The sequence below is a fragment of the Brachycentrus maculatus genome, unplaced genomic scaffold (genome assembly GCF_059751285.1).
Source record: "Brachycentrus maculatus isolate JH-2025_06_01 unplaced genomic scaffold, ASM5975128v1 h1tg000104l, whole genome shotgun sequence".
NCBI lineage: Eukaryota > Metazoa > Arthropoda > Insecta > Trichoptera > Brachycentridae > Brachycentrus > Brachycentrus maculatus.
The window spans coordinates 78,338-99,192 of NW_028280858.1; the positions used below are offsets into that span (position 1 = coordinate 78,338).

Consider the following 20,855-nt stretch of genomic DNA (forward strand, 5'->3'; position numbering starts at 1 on the left):
ACCAGACAGTTTTTTTAAACAATAGACCTATTTATGACCATTTTTATATCCTTTGTAAGTTAGGCATTGTCAACATAGGGTTCTTGCCGGATTATTTTTTTGTAATAATATTCCATTGAATATTTTGAATCCGATTCCATGGTATAATGGTTAACAAGTTTAGCTAGAGGTCCCGGGTTCGATTCCCAGGGGGGGGGTGAAAATAAACATTAGTGATTTTACACTCTAACGTTTGTTTAATATTGAATAAATGGACTGGTTCCTGAAGCGCGGGAGTGATCACCTTGGCTTCATGTAAGTAACAATTAAGATAAAGCTGCATCAATACGATGCAGTGCCCTACGCACCATTGGGTGCAGATAAGGGTTAGAAGAATTTTTACGAATAAATTTTGGTTGGAAGAAGAAGGTAATAAATTAGGAGCTTGTTTTGTACAGAGAGATGGTGAGCACCTGTCCTTCCACCCTACGCTGTGTGGTGATGCACACCATCTACAACGAGCTCTCCAACGTGAGGAACCCCAACAGTATGGCCGCCATCGCCTCCCTCATCCAAGCGCAACCTCAAGCCGTGCCGCAGGCCATGGCCGAAACATTTCAGGTATGTTATTATTATCTCAAACGTACATATACCGCTCACTCCTTTCAACAACGTCATATATCAAAAATCATCAATTTTCAGTTGAAATGCCCAGAAAATGTACTATATCCCAGCAAAAGCGGCATATTTTTAACTTAACCGTTTGAGTGCCAAAAAATGCATACAGTTTCTTGTAAAATGCCACCAAAAAAACATCATTTTTTATGAAACTATATATTTTTTTAAAACCCCATAAATTCTTTGAATTTTCAGGAATTTTGATGATTTTTTCGGTGTTTTATTAAAGAATGTCGAAATATTTGAAATAAAACGCTTGTATAAATGAATACAGTATTTTATTTAGAAAAAAAGAAAGACAAAAATGAAAAACAAAAGAAAATCAACAACTGTGCTTTCCTGCACACGCCGTGTGGACACCCTTCTTACAATAAGCACAAATAGTCGTTGATCTACGCAGCCCAGCACCATCTTTATTACTACAGACCACACAGCGACGTAAATTCTTTCCTGGAAGCTTCTGCAGTTTGGATTTATGGAATGAAATTGTTGAAGAAATTTCAGCTTTTTTTTTTGTAGGTAACCATTCCCTTTCAATCGATTCAATTATTTTTGATGTGAACTCGTGTCTTGAAATTTTTTTGCCTTCATTATTGATTGAATATATTATATATGCGTTTAAAACCATTCTTCCAAAAATGTTAAATGTTACCTTTTTCCAATATTTCAATGTTCTTCTTTCATCTAAATATACATACAACATTTTATCAGACTCATCTATTCCGCCCATGTATTTATTGTACTCATGAATCATCTGTGGTTTTTCTGTTTGCGTTTCGTATGAACCCCTATATTTTTTCACTGTGACGCCACTCGTATTACTATTTGTAGAAATTAGGATGACCGGGTGTTTTTTGGTTTTTTTATCTCGATATGAACAGAGAAGAATGTCGTCACTTTTATAATAATTAGGTTTTCCAACTTGAGACACTTGTGCCTCACGTGGTATATATTTCCTGTTTCGACGGATGGTTCCTGTAATATACGTAATTCTTTCCAATAAAGTCTTAGCCAGTTGAATGCTTGTAAAAAAATTGTCAACAAAAATATGATAACCTTTGTCCAGGTAGTTACCAATTTTTAACAGATTCATTACTACAACATGGCCAAGGCCAAATTTTTTTGTATCATCCTTGTCTTGCTCTAATTTTGCTCCTCGGTAACAAAAAAATGCCAAGCAATAATGGGTTATGGAGTCGCATAACATCCAAAACTTTATTCCCCATTCCCCATGATTTTTGAGTGGCAATGAGTCCCTACCAATGACTCATCAATAGAGAGCTGGCGATTAGGGATATAATGGCGTCGGAAAACTTCATTGGCATGGACAACTATCATATTGAATTTTGCACAGGGGTCGTAGTCTGGATGATTGGATGGAGCCAAGGTGGAATTATCAATTAGATGAAAAAATTTCAAAATTATCTGAAATCGGTTTCTTGAGAACATTTGTTTGAACCATGGTATGCCCCTCGAATCTGTACTCCAGTAGGAAACAATTGACGGTCGTCGTGTAATACCCATTTCAAGTATGACCGCTATGAAAGCCTTCAATTCCAATACAGACACCGGTTTCCAAGCCTTTGCACGTGATTTGTTTCGCAAAGTGTCAGAAGAGTTTTCAAGAAATTGTTGGGCATATTTGTTGGTTTCATTTTTTATCGTTGTTAACAGAATGACATTAAAAATAAATCAAAATATGATATAGGTTTGGAATCACGCGGAGGAGGATCCCGAAGTCCAGGCGTTTCGAAAAAATGAGAATTTTCGGTAGAAAAATTGGTTCCGGGAGGTACATTTGTAAATGAGTAATTTCTGGTGTTACTCTCCATTTCTTGGTCACGATCAGAAGAATTACTGGAAATTCGCATCCTGCGGTTGGGAAACACGGATATGACATCACTCTCACCAGAGCTACTCTTACTCGAACTTGAATTAGAGGAGTGGAAATCGTCGCTCCCGCTATCAGACATTTCAGAGGACGCGCTCGACATTATGTTTTTTAAATTAACTAAAATAAAAAAAATAATAAATGAATCTGAAATTTAAACGGTTTACTACGATCTTACAACTATTAAGATAATATTAGAATAATATTTACCAACGCCGCAGCACCACACCCTACGAACGCGCGAATCAGAGCACGACTGACGCAATCGACGGAAATCGACGATCGGCAATCTTCGTTAAAACACGAATCGACGAAAATCGACGATCGGCAATCAAACGGTTAATATTTACCCGCTACAGGCCAGAAAGGGTTGTTTTTGCATTTTGAAGAAAAGGTATTGTTTTTTTTAATACACTAAATATTTTTCAAATGGAGAAAAAACATTCAGGATTCACCTAAAAAGATCTGTTGTACAGTGAAAAGTTCAATAACTTGCTTGATATTTATTTTTAATACATTTCATTATATTTTTAGACTTTAAAAACGATATCCTGAAAAATCTAATTTTTTTATATATGACGTTGAAAGAAGTGAGAGATATGTTTTCAATATTTTTAATAATTATATTACTATGTGGTTAGGCATTTTTGCTTTTTTCACAAAAATGATATTAATGTTAGTATATAACCCAGTGGTTCTGAACCTTTTTGATGTCAGGAAGCACTTTTGATCATAAGGAAAATTCGCGACACCAAAACTAAAGATTCAATAAACGCACAAAGACAACTTTTATTAAAAATAAAACTGATGATTTTATTACAGACAAGTTAAAAATTATATTAATTAAAAAATATGTGAAAACATTAATACTCCAATCAAACTTTTTGCGGCAAAAGTGATTTAATGTGATACCTGAGCTTGTCGGCTTTTACAAATTTCAGTGATATTAGGTCTAATATTTGATATAGCTACTCTCCTTTCTTCTCTTTATTCAAATTGCTTAGCGTTTTGCGTTTCTTCGTTTAAATATTGGTAAATGTCGAGAAACCTAGCTCACACAAATATAAAGTTGAAAACTGTAGTAAAATTTTCTGTGCTCTTATGGAGAGAGTCTTGAACAAAAATCCAAAATTCATCCAAATCTGAGGATTTTCTTTTAAGAATACGACCTATTGACAGACTAATTAATTATTTAATTGATTCGGCAGTCACTTTGTGGTAAAATCTATCCATTTTTAATTAATGTTTTACTTAGTAAATACCACTATTTCTTAAAATTTACTGTAATAATTCTTATTCTTATTAATTCTTATTCTTCTTGATGTTTGCAACTCAAATCGCACAGTGAATGATCCAACATTAAATTTTGGTTTTCATAATTTCGCGGAGCACTTTCAACAAGCTCGCGGAGCAGCAGTGCTCCGCAGAGCGCTGGTTAAGAACCACTGATATAATCACTCACTGAGATTTTAGTCTATTTTTAAGACATACCTGTCTCTTCGTCAGGGCAATCACTAAACCAGCATGCAAACAGAACTCCATCTCACTGCCATAGAGATGGGTATGTCGCAAAACCGGTATACTAAAATCTCAATGAGTGGTTAGTATTACTTACATTTAAAAAAATTCAAAATATTTATGTATTTTAAAAATTCTGTCAATGCAACATTATTTTTTTCATCTATATTTGAACAGTATGTATTAATTAATTCCAGTAACATACATTTAATACAAGTATCAACATACTGCAGCTATTCTTTTTTCATCAACCCCGACCCTAATTAGTATACTAATTAGGGTCGTACACTAATCATAAGTAACCGCAAAGTCAACTCCGATTTGTGCAATATTTTTTGGTGTCTCGCGCTGTACCAAAAGTAAGCAAATAGAACACTTATTAGCGTCTCCCGCTCTCTAACAACAGTATGTTAAAGACGCTTTTAAGCGTTTCCCGCAGACAATGTGTTAAGACTCGGATGTTTGGATGTGCAGGAGCTGCTGATGCGTCCCGACGAGTACCTGCGTCCGCTGCGCGCGCTGACGCGGGAGGCAGTGCGGGCGGGGCGCGCGGAGGGGGCGCCGGCGCTGCTGGCGCTCTGCCGCGGGCTAGCCGCCGCGCCCCCCAAGGAGCCCCCGCCCGAGTGCCGCGAGAGGATGTTCCACGCCATCGCCGACCTCTTCGGCCTCTGCATACTGCTGACCGCCTCGCACGCCAAGCACTTGCCGGATTACAGGATGCAGGTATGATGTGTTTTATTTGTCACAAATATAACTTATTTTTGTAACTTAAAATAAAAAAATCTAACCCTTTCAATGCCGGAAGGTATTAATATGGCCGTACCCAGCAGGCTGATTTTTTTTACAAAAATAAAACCTAAAAAAAAAACATATTTTTTTATACAAATATAAAAGATGTAATAAAAACTTACAAAATTTATTTACCGTGTGGTATTTGAGCTGTTGTTTACTCAGAAAAACACAGTTTTCACAAATATTTACAATATTCACAAATATTCACAAAATGTCATTGCATTGCTGACCATATTGGTCCATGGAATGCGTAGCATTTTGCGATATAGCCACATTTCGACATTTCAAATGCCTGTAATTAGTTCATAGTGTAATTTTTTCATATTACATTTTCATATTTCATATTACAAATTAAAATTATTTGAAGAATTTTCTCGTCGATTGCATACATATTTTTGATGACATGGACTATGACTCATGTAATGAGTTGATTTATCAATCTGCCTGTCTCAATTTCGCATTTGATATTTTTACTCCAAATTTCTTACTTCATATTATTATTTTGTTTATTGAACTTTTTTGAACTATCAAAGGTTTTACATAAAAATACCTTTGTGGGGATCAAAATTTTATGATAGTTTCAGAATCATGGCAATGTTGGAATTACCATTCTTTAAGATGTTATCACTGTATTTGGCTGTTTGTAAACGTGCTCCTGCATTTCAGATTTCTTCCATTCAATGTGATGGCGTGTGGTGGCTTCACGAAGCGGCCGTAACACTTTACCGGCCCCAACCGCAGGAATACACACTCGCTCTGCACAAGGTATCATTTTTTCCAATGAAAACTTTATTTGGATGACAAATCAGCGCTCCAATTTCCAACCTTGATTGTAATATTGATTACGATTTCTAGATAATGTTCCTGGAGAATCTAGAGACATATTCCAAGTTGGATAACTGGCCGACGGATTCAGAGAGGACTCTCACTTTTAGAATAAGCTGTGAAGTTCCGTTACTTCAAAATACACTCATTGGAATATTGTTCATTGGACTTTCTAAGGTAAATTATTTTATGTTTATAATAATTAAGTTTTCTCCTTTATCCATCACGAGTTGTCTCTATGCCACCCTGTCATACCTTCATTGCCTTGGTGAAATCCCAGGTTAGTCCAGCATCCTGAAGTTCCAATGAGTACAGTCGGTGAATGGTCTTCAAGGGTGGCGAGTTACAAGAAGAGACTAAAAGGGTTTATGCTCTCAGGCGGTTTTTAGAACCTTTTCAACTTGATTTGAAACTATTAGTCAGGCTTTACCTGAAGTGTGATTTGTCATATACAATATGGTTAGATTTTTTCTGGTGTGGCATTCTCTAATAACTGATTACTAATAATGATTGGTTAGCCCTTTAACTTATGAGTTTTTATGATGATTTTATTTGGAAAAATGTAGGTTTTTTTTACTGATATTGAAACAATTCATTATTGCAAGGCATTAAATAACAATATTTTTCAGATGTTAAACTAATAGAATTTTCAACTACTTTTAAAACTTATCTTAGATACACAAAGGTTTTCCATGTAGTATTTTTGTCCGCCTCCGTAGCGTAATGGTCAGCACGTTCAGCTACTGTTCTGGAGGTCCCGGGTTTGATTCTTAGAGGGGCAGTCAAACAAATAATAGTGATTTCTCACTCTAAAATTGATTCAATATTACCCTGGACTGGTACCTACCTGAAGCGGAGGGCCAGGTACCAGTTCAGGGTCATATTAAATAAATATTTGACTGAAAAATCACTAATATTTCTTTTGTCCCTCTTGGGAATCGAACCCGGGAACTCCAGCGTGGTAGCCTGGCGCGCTAACCACTACACTATGGAGGTGATTATTTTACATAATTGTGTAACAAAATGAAGCCTAACTAACCCTTCACTGCATAGTGTATCAGATTTGTTACATACCCAAAAGTTAGTGTTAAAACGTTCTTTAAAAATACAAGCAACCATTCTTTGTTGTTACTGATTGGATACATTCATAACTCACGTATATAGTTCATAATTTAGCCAAAAAATGCGCTATGAACGCCAAAATAATAACTTCACTTGTCTCTCGAAGACGAACTGTCAATGCAGTCATGCAGTCATGCAAAAAAAAGTCAAGCAGGGAAGGGTTAAATTAAATGAGTTACGAAAAAAACTTATGTTGAAATGAATTTATCAGGAATTACCAGTCACTCCCGGAGAAGCCTTGGAGCTGTGCGAGCAGTTGGTGAGAAGGGCTTGTGCACTAACTACTGAAGAGAATCCTCTGCCACTGGATAAAACTGAAGTTGCAGACTACATATTCAAATTGTGCCAGTACCACCATCCCGAGAATATAACTCTACCGCAGGGGTAATTATTTCAATTGTAAACTTCCCTTGAATCAAATAAAAAATTATTTACCTGCGGAAAACATTCAACAAAAAAATCATTTATTGACATCTCAACAAAGATGATTTTTTATCTCTTAATGCTTTAATAGCAATTATAACATAAATGTGGAATTGTTCAATTGGCCTTATTATTATTAATGTAACTATTTTTGTTTGTATAATATAATGTTTATTATTGTTAATGTAACTCTTTTTTATTATATATTTTTTAATGTAAAGCTGTACAATTCCCGAACAAATAAAATACAATAAATAAAATGAAGAAGAATATGGAAGTCTGGGTATTTACACGGCTTACAATCTCTCATAGGCGGCATTTAAGCAGTCACTTTATACGCATGTAACATACGCCATTCTACCCGTGATTAGTAACTACACTATTCAATTTTGTGGAATTTATATGGTATAATTGACACATTCTTTCATATGTGAGTTCTCCGCAGCATCTACAGTTGAGTAAGCTTTATATTTAGCAGAGACCCTTATTAAATGTATGCAAGATTCTTCCTGCTTTAAACCCTGTAAATAGTCAGACTTCCGTACCGTAGAACGGGGCTACTTGAACTTTGATGCGTTACTTGAGCCCAGTACAAAAAAATGATTTAAACTGTATTTGGTCTTCAATAATGAACGTATCGGCATGATTCATTGTTTCCCTGACAGGTGACACTTATTGTCACGATACTTCGTTCGATACCACGATCTAAATATTTTTTTTTGTACTGGGCTCAAGTAACACATCAAAGTTCAAGTAGCCCCGTTCTACGGTATTATTCTTTGTGTATGTTGAGATGTTAGTGAAAAAATCAGATTTGTGAACATAGATTTGGACACACTCAAAATGTTAAATGTTAATAATCATACTATCCATTTCTGTATTTTTCAACTTTTTTTATTAATCGATAATTGTGGGTCGCCAAACCTCACACTTTGAACTGTAGATAGATGCGGTGTGTCTTCTGCAGCGCTTCGCTTCTGGGGGCGTAAGTCCCAGAAGTTCTGAAGTCCTGCGGCGAGAGGTGAGAATATTTACAAGTAAATATTCTCTCAAAAATCCGATTCCGATGCGTAGGTCGAGGTGTGTACTGGTTCGTAGTCCGTGGTCGTTGCGATGGGTCAAGTCCAGGGGGGAGAATCCAGTAGAGTAGCGAAGGGTAGAGCGAGCGGAGAAATAAAACACCAAGTTCGGTCGTCCAGGATGGAATGAGTTTATTTAAAAAAGATACACATATTTATACCCATACGGAGCTAATCTGCCGGGCTAGTCCCCCTATTGCCTACGTGCGCGGCCTCCACCACTTTTCTGCTGGGTTCCCGTTGGCCCCAGCGTAAGTAGTGGGAGCCACGCCCCCTTTCCCCGCTCAGTCTGGCTGGTTTCAATATGGGGACAGCTGCTCGGACAGAGTCGCTCCGTTTTATATCGCTTACAAATACAAATATCCTATATCTTAAATTAAATTATGTTTATTGCGAGGGCTGTTCCTTTGTGGCAACGCAAATCATTTACTTAGGAACAGCCCCTCGCTTACAATTGGTACATTTATAACAATTATGACTATTACAAATGTGGTCCTTTTTCGGACCTCATTTCGTCTGGTCCGTTACAATAATAGTTGGATCGAACGGCAATAATAAAGATATTTTTTTCAGATATGTAGCGCCATCTCTGGCCATCACATCACTATACTGGCGAGCTTGGATAGTCCTGGTCATGATAGCGGCACACAATCCTTACACATTCTCGAGACAGGCGTTTGACAAATACCCTACATTAAAAGCTCTCATTGAAATGTGTATCACCAAGTAAGTTACTATTGCCTATTCTCCAAGATTTTCGAATGGCTCTGATGATTTTTTTATACATATCGCTCACTCCTTTCAAGAACGTCATAAATCAAAAATTGTCAATTTTCAATTGTGCATGTTTTCGGAATGCCCAGAAAATGTACTATGTCCCAGCAAAAGAAGCATATTTTTAACTTAATATTTACCCGCTACAGGGCAGAAAGTGTTGTTTTTGCATTTTGAAGAAAATGTATTGTTTAATTAATTTTTTTAATATACTAAATATTTTTCGAATGGAGAAAAAACCTTCAGGTTTTACCTAAAAAGATCTGTAGCACAGTAAAAAGTTCAATAAGTGGCTTGATATTTATTTTGAATACATTGTATTATATTTTTTAACTTTAAAAACGTTCTCCCGAAAAATCAAGTTTTTTTTTATTTATGACGTTCTCAAAAGGAGTGAGCGATATGTAGCTATTTATTTTCTTTTTTTTTCTTTCTAATTAAACATTTTAAAATACAGTCGAACTCGGTTATTACGAGCACGGATATAGCGAGATCTCGGATATAACGAGGAAACAATCATTGACATTTTGGCTTGTGAATTTCTCCATTCATTTTTCACGGTTATAACGACCTGCTCCTCGGCTTTAACCAGTCATGGTTATAACAAGCAAATTCGGTTGGTCCCCTCCTTCCTTCTTATAACCGAGTTCTTCTGTATTTAAATTAAACATATGGTAGGCATGAATTTTCGCTCTTTTGGCATAATCCGATAAAATAATTATTATAAATGTTTTAAAGATTCATTCAGAATTTGTTAACGACAATGATGTATACGTTCTACTAAACTGCGCAAATAATGTTAAGTATCACTCAATTTTGAGTGCTTTGCCAAACAAATACTGGCCCCATCTAAATAGGCACTAGACCATGGGTGGCCAACGTTTTCAGCAGCCGGGCCAAATTTTAGAAACGATATTTCCTACCTGGCCGTAAAACAAAATTTCGTTAATTATTCAAAGCAAACATGTAAATTTTTTTTAAAGACGATATAAAAAATTATTACCAAACATATTTATTAAATTAGAGGCAATTATTAATTTTTTTTATTAAATTAAGAACGGGCTTATTTTCCAGAAATCAGTTTTCTTTTTTGGACACTGAATTTTTTACGACACTCTCCAAACATTCCTTGACCATTTCACAATCTGAATATTGGTTCAATTTTTTTGCTAGTATCATAGTTATTGCGTAACTAGCTTTTACAAAGTATTTTGACTATTGAATCACACAAGTCAGTCGGCTATAGCAGCATCAATGTGTGTTTAAAAGTCTGTCGCAAAATGTTGTGATTGTTTGTTAAAACGAATATACCCAAGAAGAAATTGTCACGATAATGAGATACTTCTAAATATGGACATGATACGAACTACGCACGATGGAATGTTCTTTTGGTAGTTTTACGTACACTTGTATGAAAAAAAGTGTGATATGCTCCACGGGCCACAAGAAGACACCCGGCGGGCCGCGGGTTGGCCACCCTTGCATTAGATGGTGATATGTCCTTGAGACGATGTTTTAAAGGGTCAAGAGTTGTGCCCCTTGATAACCGCATTGAATTGAAGCTGATTGAATCAATAAAATTAGGATTATTGATTATAAGGATTTTTGCATTTTCAATGCGGTTTTGGTACTAGATGCTCGTAATTTCTTGAACTACCTTGTATACTAATAACTGGATCATTAGTCAACTAAATTTTTTTTTTTTTTTTTAACATTTCATCAAAGATGAAGAAGAATATGGAAGTCTGGTCATACAATAAAAAATTTCAATAAAAAGCTTATTTTCATCTCACTAATAGATGTCTCTAGTGAAGTTCTAGTGATTCAAGAATAATGTTTCAAAATTGGTTCAAATATATTATATATAGAACTTCCAAGAATTTGAGTAGTGTGGTTGAGTAATGGGTAGAATTGGTGAATGTTACACGAGTGATCACTCAAACTAGCCTATGACGGTCGTCAACCCCGTAAATGCCCAGACTTCCATATTCTTCTTCATCTTTGATGAGATGTCAAAAAATAATATGAAAATAACTCCTGTAATTGAAGATAATCCAGATTTTGTGAACAAGTATTTGGACACACTCAAAATGTTGTAAATATATACACTCTCTCCGGTGCAGTAAATGCGCAATATGACTTCCCTCGTTTCCTGCCTAGAACCTTGGTTAGAAGCTTAGATAGTGCGCGACCATGAACGGATGTGAAAATAGAGTAACAATATCCTCAGCCATTGGGCCTAGAATCAAAGGAAATACCTTATTACGAATACATTTGAATTATTTTTCAGTAAATGGACTTGCAACGATTGTGTAGCAGAAGTGGAAGGAGAGAGAGCAGCCGTATTACAATTTGAAGGCCACCTCGCTGCCGCCAGCACTAAGGTCTCCATCACAGAACACACCAGTCGGCTCTTATCACAGGTAAAATATTCATTTTTATTCTTCTTTATGTAAATTGCAAAAATAATTCTTATAAAGCCCAGAACTTACCCTTCAAAACTAGTATTCAAAGAACTTAATGGACCAACGATTGAAGAAATTTTTAATAAAGCCTCTATCTTACAAACTTTTAATGAAAAAACAACTGAAGTACAAATTTCACATAACCCTAGATTTTCTAATAATTTAATATTACACAGATGTAGAACAACAGCAGCATTAAACCATTATACGTACATAGGTAATTTTTTTTTGATACCAGAAAACTTAATCCATAGAAAATTATAAAATCTTTAAAACTAAAATAAAAAACATATAAGACTCACCCCTACCTAGACTCCATACCAAAGAATTTTTTTATTTTTTTTTATTTCAATTTTAATTTACTTTGTTTAAAAAAAAAATAATAATTGTAAAATTAACTCCCTCTCTTAACACAAGTATCTACTTTATTAGAGAGGTAGAAAGGTTATATTTGAAATGTATTGTATATTTACCAACTATTTTGTATTATTTAAATATGTATTTTGTAAAAAAAAAAAATCAATAAAAAAAAGTGCCATGTCAGGTCCCCCTGACGTCGTCTATCACTTAAGAGTATGAGTACTCTAAACGGCGCCTCAATGATTCTGATCCCCGACCAATCTGGTATATTTCTTTTTCATTAAATTTTATTCAAACCTTTTATATATATTCCCCAACTGTACCTTATTACTTATTACAAGGAATTACCAACAACAATAAACGAACAAATTGAAAATGGAAATGAAATTACGGATATTTACAGGGCTTACGACTTCACTTCACTTTTTATTATGTAACATTCATGATTCTGTGTATAGTTGAATTTCCAAATTTACTTGCCATGTGGTGTATACAGGTTAAAAAAAAAACAATTGCCATGTTCGATTATAAGAAAAAACAAGGACAGGTCAACAACCCTGGAAATTACCCGGAAATCGCCTGAAATATCCATGTCACATCACAGCAGTGAAATCCGGTATTTGTGTACAAACGTGTGTAAAAATAGATAATTTTAGTCATACTATATTCTCATATATCTCTAATTGACCTTTTTGGGCAGCTGATGCTGATGGATCCCGTGGGACCGGCCCGGCGCCCGCCCTCCTCGGTACTGGACTGCCTGCAGTCGCTCAACAACTCCCTGCGCCTCGGCCACCTGCTGTACCGCCAGCCCGCGCTGCTGCAGGACATCATCTCCCGCCAGGGCACGCAGCGGTCCATGCCCTGGCTGCAGGACCTTCTCCAGACCTCGGAACACTCCCTGAGGTGCGTACGCTTGACTTCTTCTTCTGTGGTTTCAATCCTGTGGATTGATCTGCAGCAACAAATGACACCTCCTTTGCCACTCCGGTCTATTTTTCAAAACCCTCTGTATTTCCTCATATGTTGAACATCCCATATTCTCGTATAAGTCATAAAGATATTAACGGCATCGTCTGGCTTTTGTTCCCTCGATCGTTCCCTCTATTATCAGGTGCAGGAAGCCCTCCTGTCTCAACACATGACCGATCCATTTGGCGCGTCTCTTCGATATAATCGAGTTTGTGCCTTCTTTGAGTTTTCGTGGCACCTCGTCATTCTAGATGTGGTCACTCCAGGATATCCCGAGCATTAATAATAATAATAATCTTGGATGATTTATTTAGCCCCATTTTCGTAAAAAACTACCTCAAGGGCGCTTATACAGGTATGGATTATGATATGAATATGATAATGAGAGAAAATTTAAAAAAATGTATTAATGAAAAACGTCGTCAATCGGCTGAGTCCGAAGGCAGGAAAGTGGAGCCGCCGTATTGTTGCGCTTTCTTCTCGGTCTTCTTGGGCTGGAGCATGACCAAGATGTTGGATAGGACGCCTCACTGTGTAATGCTTAAGCTTGTTAAGGTCCCGTCATTGTGGATATTCAACTGCAGATGGCGGAGGTAATGCTGGTCTTCTTATTGTCACTGGAGGCATTGATGGGCATTTCCAACACCTTGGCAGCTAGGTACTCCATGACGGCGGCAAGGTACCTTCTTCTATAGGTTCACATCTCGAACGCATTTAGCCTATTCTTATCTCTTTCAGATAAGCACCATGTCCGCAGCCATACAGTAACACACTACATACGTTTTAACTATTTACATCAATGAATGGTTCTAGAGATGCCTGTGTCGGTTCAAGCTCTCTAAAATTGGCACTTAAAAAATGTATAATTTTGTTTCATGTATAAAGCGTTATTTTCATAATATACTACCTCAAGACCTCATTACTGTGATTACAATTGAAGGAAATTAAATTGTGAAAACGATTGAAGCAAAAAATGCATTTTTACTCTTGTTTAAGATCTTAAGAGATCTAAATAAAGTCTTTTTTATGTTATATATTAACACATCTTTCATCAACCCCAAGCCTAATTTGTATACTAATCACATGTATCCACAAACCCTTTTTTGCTATTTTAAGAAAACTTAGTTATGTTAGTACCTACATATGTACATATTACAATGAAAAATATTGTAATAAAATCCTTTAATTGCAATCTCTGTATAAGCGGCCAACTATGGAATGAATTACCTCTCCTTGTAAAAAATGCACCTTCTCTAATAACTTTTAAGAAACGTCTGAGACATTACTATCTATCATCAGAATCCTAACTGTCCATCAAACCTCCTTCCTTAGTTTTTCCCTCTACCTCCTTCCCTAAACTCCCTTTTTCCTTTGAAGTCCTTATTATTATCAATTTGTAATTTATGTTTTTTTTTAATGTTCAAGTACTATCTACCCTCTGATTGCAAACAGCTATATGTATATGGTAACAAACATTTTGACCAATATCACTATGTAGTCTGTTTTTGGTTGGTTGGACGATATTACTTTTCAGCAACAAGCCCGCCAATGTACATACTTATTTATTTTCTGTACATGAAGTTTAAATAAATAAATTGCGTTGTTGATTTATGTCTTCCAGCGTGTTGCCGGTGCAGTGCCTCTGCCAGTTTGTTGTGGGCGGGGACTCGGGGGCCCTAGGCGGCAAGGCGGGGGAGCTAGTCCGCCACCTGCGCCAGCTGGTGAGCAGCTCCGCCACCATCCAGCCCGTGCTCGGCTTCTTCCTGCAGCGCCTGACGCACTCCCAGCCCCCCATCAGGCACCAGGCCAACAGGGTGAGAGCAAACACAATGCTTAACCTTTTAACCACGTTAACCTTGTTCCTGAGAGACGCCCATGCGCGGCGGTATTTCGCCGTTTTTTAAATGATTACTTTTATCATGTATTTAATTATGAAATGATTTATTTTCCTAAACAAAAACGTTCATTGGGATTCATTGTGCCTTTTTGGTACTCTATAATACACTTTTGTGACATTATTCTTGAAATATATTGTAATATAAACAAATAAGATCGTAACATAAATAAACTAAAGCACGCATCGTGTGTCACTCTTACCCACTGGCGATGCGTAGCGTCGAGAGTGAGACAGATATAGGGCATGATTATGGCGCGGTTTAATTATCGACCTCAAGAAAAATTAGGGATCTGTTCTTTTATTTATTCTTGTAATGTTACAAATTATTAGTCGGATATTTCAACAGATGTCATAAGGCCAAGGATTGACGTATTATTTTATCCAAAGTTCCACACCATGAAAAAATCCCCCCAAGTTGAACTGAGGTTCAAAACTTGGAGCAAAGTAAAAACACATACGCTTATGTCTATCGCGTATGGGGCATGTTTTGTGAAAACACATACGGTTGTGCGAGCCGCCAAGATTCGGTTAAAAAAATATTATCTCATGTCCATGATTTTGGTTCCCTTATTTTCAATTGATTTGTGTCAAGTGTCATCTCTTTAATATATGTAACCAATTATTTTTTCAAAGGGTTTAAAAATGGTCCTGAATCAAACGGGCGCGGAAGAACCGACAGAAGCGGAATGGACTGCTAATGTAATGCCAGAGTAAGTGTTTTATATCATTAATGACATTATATCATACGTTTTACATCATTAATTATATCATTAATGACAGGCGCCGTGGAGTAGTTGGATAGACGCTCGACTGCAAAACTGGCGTCACAGGTCTAATTCCTGCCAATTGCAAAATAAATTCAATAAAGATTTATTTTCAATTGATCTGGGTGTTTGTGATGTGTTTTTCAAATTTACCTTCCCTATCCTTACTATCCTACCTGCAGACAAGCCTCTAAAAGTATATGATTTGCAGGTTATTCCTTTTAAAAAAAAATATTACAATAAAAAATAAAATTAGCGACTGATTTTCTACATATAAAAATCATTTAATTTTTTTTTTATATCATATAAAAAACATGTTTGTTTTTTTAAAATCTAATTATTCACTGATTTTCTGCATTTAACCCCTTCACATTCAAAATATATATTTTTTTATTTCATTAACAAAAAATTATCTTAGCTTCACTAAGAAAACATTCCGCTTCTCTGTAATTTGATAGTGTGTCTTATTTAGGGAATGGCTGTCGCTGATAACGCAGAACCACCACTGGGACGTGGTGGCGGAGGAGGTGATCTCGGCCCTGCGGGGGGCCTGCCTGGTGGAGACGGAGCCCTCGCATCTGCACTGCTACATGATGTTCCTCGGCCACCACTCGCAGCTACCTTGCACCACTACTGCGCAATTGCAGGATATAGTGCTGGTATGTCTTCTTCTCATTTTCGTCCGCACCCGATTGTGCATATGATACTGCATTTTCTTTTATCACTATTTGGATAAACAAGGATGTATCCATAGACCCATACAGTGGAACCCAGGAAATCCAAGCTAATTGGTGCTGTGGCCTGTTCAGATGAATAGTTTGGATTACCCAAGAAGTACAGCTTGTCAATTTAGAGTAGAAAATATTAAAAGTGGAACTACGAAATTTGTAGACTAGCAACACCAATATTTAATTGTCAAAAGTATCAAACACATTTTGTTTAGCGTCGGCGTACGAGTTTTCATGTGATATTGATATTTAAATTGGCTTTATGTATTTTAAAAAATTCACTAATTATAAAAACTATTATCAACATGAATAAAACAATAAAAAGTGGCACTAGGGAGGTAATTTTTAACGTTTTTCAACGTTGTTTGGAAGAATGTAAAGCCGAAAATATCTCAATGGATATAACGGACGTTTATAGGCAAACTTCCAAGATGTTTTGAAGTTTTTGCTATTTATTTTTAATTCTGTAATACTTTGAAATGATATATAGACAATGTTGCTTGAAAACACTTGAAAATTACTTTTTATTTGAGATTATGTTTACATGCTGTTTTGACAGTTCTCTTTAAGCATAATGACACTGTAAATGCAGAACACTGTAAACGATATATAAAAAAAATATCTTTAAAACACGAGGAATGTCACCGTCTACATGAAACCACCTTATATTATATTTAAAGTTACATGTTATTATTTTTTTCTACGAACTCGTGTTAAAAAACATTAACAATTCTATCTTTACTGTATGTTTCGATAATAACAATATTTTACTATTAAGTTATGTTTGTATGTTATTTATTGTATTTCATTTAATTTTGAGATCAGTGGGTACCTATCTATATTGCAATGAAAAAATATTTTTGTGTAGTTAATATTTTACAAAATTGTAGGATACACAGCTTTACATTTCCAGCATGTGTTCTATTTTAGTATTGCCATTTAAACAACAGTGGCGCCCTCCCTTGTTTTCTACTCTTTATTGACAGACTGTAGTGTTTGTGTGTGTTCCTTTCATGTTTTTTCTTGTTCATTCAGCTCTAATAATGAAGTACTTTGTGACATTATTTATTTTAAGGTACATGTACATTATTTGCAATTTTTTACATTTCAATTTAATATTAACGGTACTTGAGTAGCAAAGCATGTTACAGTACTGTATACTTTATTAACTTTTTAATAATTTTTTAAACAAAATTAGGCTATATGTAATAATAAATGTCAGTCTTTGTGTGTTTTTTAAAAGTTTTTCCTCAAAATCTTGTTCAGATTTCCCGGGATTTAGAATTTCCAGAGTCTGGATTTCCAGGGTTCCACTATATATAAGTTAATTGAGTGTTCTCCCATTCTCTCTTTCCCGTTAGCCTCTAACGTGGATTTACTGATTAATATCAGATAGATCAAATTGGCATATTCATATTAATTACAGCATCCCGAATGTTAAATTTTTGTTTCTCCTCTGTAAAGCTTTCACCCATTAAAATAAATTTTATTCAAACATTATTTACAAGATTTATGAACTCATTTGCTACTTCATACAGTTTTACTGTTTTTTTATTGTACAAAACATTATGAAAATGTGTTTTTTTAGGATCTCAGTCAGTTGATTGTGGAAAGAATGTCCATAATGGCAGCCATTTTACCACAAATGGGTCTCACTAATGACGGTACACCGAGTGAGGATGATGCTGATATTCCATATCATCAGTGCCTGCATTCTCTCAATACCATATTTCACCAGTACCTGCAGAAGGTAAGAGGAAGACTCACCGGAGCATTCTGTCGTTACGTAACCTGTTACGATGCGAGCATTCAGGCAGTCAGTACAGCGAGCCAAGCGCTCCATCCATAGTTTCTGATGCCCGCTGATGCTCGCCGCAAGCGATGTTACAATGTTTTGTTACGACGAAATGTTCCGGTTAGTCTCCACCTTAAGATTTGCTGTTTTCTTTTTGATTGCCTAGCAGCCTTATTACTACTTATACTACGCGGAGTTCTAATACCAAACCTATGTAAAGACTTATCCGCTAGTTTATAGTTCAACAAACTTATCTGTAGGATTGGTTTACCTAGCCGGATCTAACAGGGGGATTGAATCTCCCATATACATATTCAGAGCTTACTCAATTTTATTGTATTTTTAAAAATAAAATTAACATATTTGGACAGGAAGGGTATTTTTACCTTTTGCGGCAGCCTCATTTTAAAGTCAGAAAAAGGAATTACATATTTAATATGAATATTATATACCAATCTCTTTGTTAGGGTCTTAACTATAAGTAAATAATTATCAAATCCCGTCGCCAGCAGTATGTAGGCGTAAAAAACACCCATCTTTAGTGTGTTAAGGAAAATTTTCCTTTTTTTTATTTTAATTTCAAATCGTTAAATGTTTCAAAATATTGTTTTTGATAAAAAAAAAGCACAATCAGTTGGTGCCGCGAGATCTATGTACTTATATATCAGCTTATTTAAATTTTTGTTTGCTACCATCTTGTTATTTCTTTCACTCTAATAAATGTGGTATAACCATGAGGGAGCGAGACAACTAGACTAGTTAGCTTTCGTTTGATACGATTTGGCTTGTTTATAAGGAACTCCTACCATCAATAAGGAACTCCTACCAACCATCAAGCAGAGTGCACTTATGTACTTCGGACAAGTCATGAGAAATGAAAAATATCGTCTTCTCCACCTAATCATACAAGGAAAGATTGAGGGCCGAAGAACTCAAGGACGCCGAAGGACATCATGGCTGAAAAACCTACGACAATGGTTTGGCAGAAGCACCAAATCTCTGTTCCCAGCTGCAGCATCTAAAGTGAATATAGCCATGATGATCGCTGATCTTCGTTAGAAGTGGCACAGAATGAAGAAGAAGGCTCGTTTATCGGATAGCCACCATCAGTTGCCACTTGACGGCGCATTGGGACAGACATGGGGTACGTGACTCAGTTGGCAGCTAGTTGGTTGCGAGCTGCGTACTATGATTTCTATACAAATATGAACTGGGGTCTTTTGGTACCCCCCTTCGGATCATGTGTAATTTTTGAATGATCAGTATGGGAAAGGTCAGTTGGAAAAAATGTTGTAATATAAAATATTCCTTCCAGATAAGAGAGCCACAGAGGGAGTCATACGACTGGTGCTCGAGTCAAGACCAAGTGCTTCTGCAGTGGCCTTCCGGAGAAGGGTGCACCATGCACATACTCGTGGTCCACGCCATCATAATACTGCTGACTTATGGACCTAGTAAAGGTAAATTGAAAATCCATTAAAGTACTGCTTTTGCAATACCTTTTTATTTACAGACCTGGTGAAACTTTTACATTATACATGTAGATTGCACTTGATTTACATTTGTTCTGATAGTCTTTACGTTTTATTTCATAACTTGGCAACAAAATATGTACCTTGGTATTTTAAAGGATTATTTATGGTTAGGTATCTTATCAGTTGGCAATTTTATTTACAAAATAATTATTGAAGGAATCTTTCCAATTTTTCCATTTTAAAAAACTCCCAATACTATCAAAGACTAATTTTGACATGGGACTTCAAAAATGTAGAGTTTGCGTGTCAGCCACATTAATGGATTAGCAACATTGTGTTGGGTTGTGGTCCCGTGGTTAGTGTCGCGGACTATTGAGTGAGAGTTTTTGGGTTCGAACCCACTCTACTACAATTTGATACCTATTTTTAATAATGAGTTACTTAGGCTCACAGAAATACACAGTATGTATAAAATTGAAGTATTTTTGTAAATAATAAAAATATTTCTCTTTAATATAAACAACAAAAAAAACAATGTTTAATATAAACAAAACATGTTCAGATTACTTGTTCAGATTACGCATGTTTGGATTACGCATGTTTGGATTACGCATGTTCGGATTACACACATTTGGATTACGCACATTCTGATCACGCGTGTTTGGATTACGCATGTTTTGATTACGCATGTTCGGATTATGCATGTTCGGATTAGCGGAACCCTCAAGTCATACAAATAATTGGTTTATTTTCTCAACAGCGGATGAGAACGGAGAAATGTTCAACTGGTTCCTGTCAATCTGGTTCGGTGCCAACTCCCCGAAGGCGTTCCTGATGGACACGTCTGAAGAGGCTCTGCTGTTCCCCGACTGGCTGAAGTTGAAGATGGTTCGCTCTCACCAGCCGGCTCTCATCAACGCCGGCCTGAAAGACTTAGACGCGCAACAGCTGGTGCTATTCATACAGAGTTTCGGAATACCCATTGATTCTATGAGGTAAGTTTTACTTTATCTCCAACTTGCAAGATATACAGATAATTCAATCCATATTTTCACACATAAAAAATCAATTTTGTGAAAATTGTTTTGCCTAGTTATGGCATTTTCAAACTAATGTCATTTGAAATTCATTTGGAAATGATATAACTAGGCGAAACAATTGTCACAAAATTTATTTTTGGTGTTTTTTAACAATAAAATACTTAGTAGACAAAAAAAATAAGTGTGTGATTTAAGATTTACTACATAGAAAAAGGAATACATATTTAGTTAGATCTCGGTCAGGCGGTATATAAGTTATAAGTTTTAAAAAATTAGCA

The 20,855-nt window shown here is 36.0% G+C and overlaps 1 protein-coding gene across 1 annotated transcript in view; it reads left to right on the forward strand.

Moving 5' to 3' along the window:
- Positions 1 to 20,855, forward strand: part of IntS1 (integrator complex subunit 1) — a 40,617-nt gene that overhangs the window by 7,559 nt on the left and 12,203 nt on the right. Inside the window, exons 8-21 of the mRNA XM_088258805.1 lie at positions 438 to 600; positions 4,541 to 4,789; positions 5,525 to 5,623; positions 5,714 to 5,860; positions 7,017 to 7,189; positions 8,881 to 9,033; positions 11,372 to 11,504; positions 12,607 to 12,812; positions 14,500 to 14,692; positions 15,409 to 15,485; positions 16,012 to 16,198; positions 17,856 to 18,017; positions 19,378 to 19,522; positions 20,298 to 20,532. Of these exons, the coding sequence (XP_088114931.1) occupies positions 438 to 600; positions 4,541 to 4,789; positions 5,525 to 5,623; positions 5,714 to 5,860; positions 7,017 to 7,189; positions 8,881 to 9,033; positions 11,372 to 11,504; positions 12,607 to 12,812; positions 14,500 to 14,692; positions 15,409 to 15,485; positions 16,012 to 16,198; positions 17,856 to 18,017; positions 19,378 to 19,522; positions 20,298 to 20,532 (2,322 nt within the window). The remainder of the gene's footprint in view (positions 1 to 437; positions 601 to 4,540; positions 4,790 to 5,524; positions 5,624 to 5,713; positions 5,861 to 7,016; positions 7,190 to 8,880; positions 9,034 to 11,371; positions 11,505 to 12,606; positions 12,813 to 14,499; positions 14,693 to 15,408; positions 15,486 to 16,011; positions 16,199 to 17,855; positions 18,018 to 19,377; positions 19,523 to 20,297; positions 20,533 to 20,855) is intronic.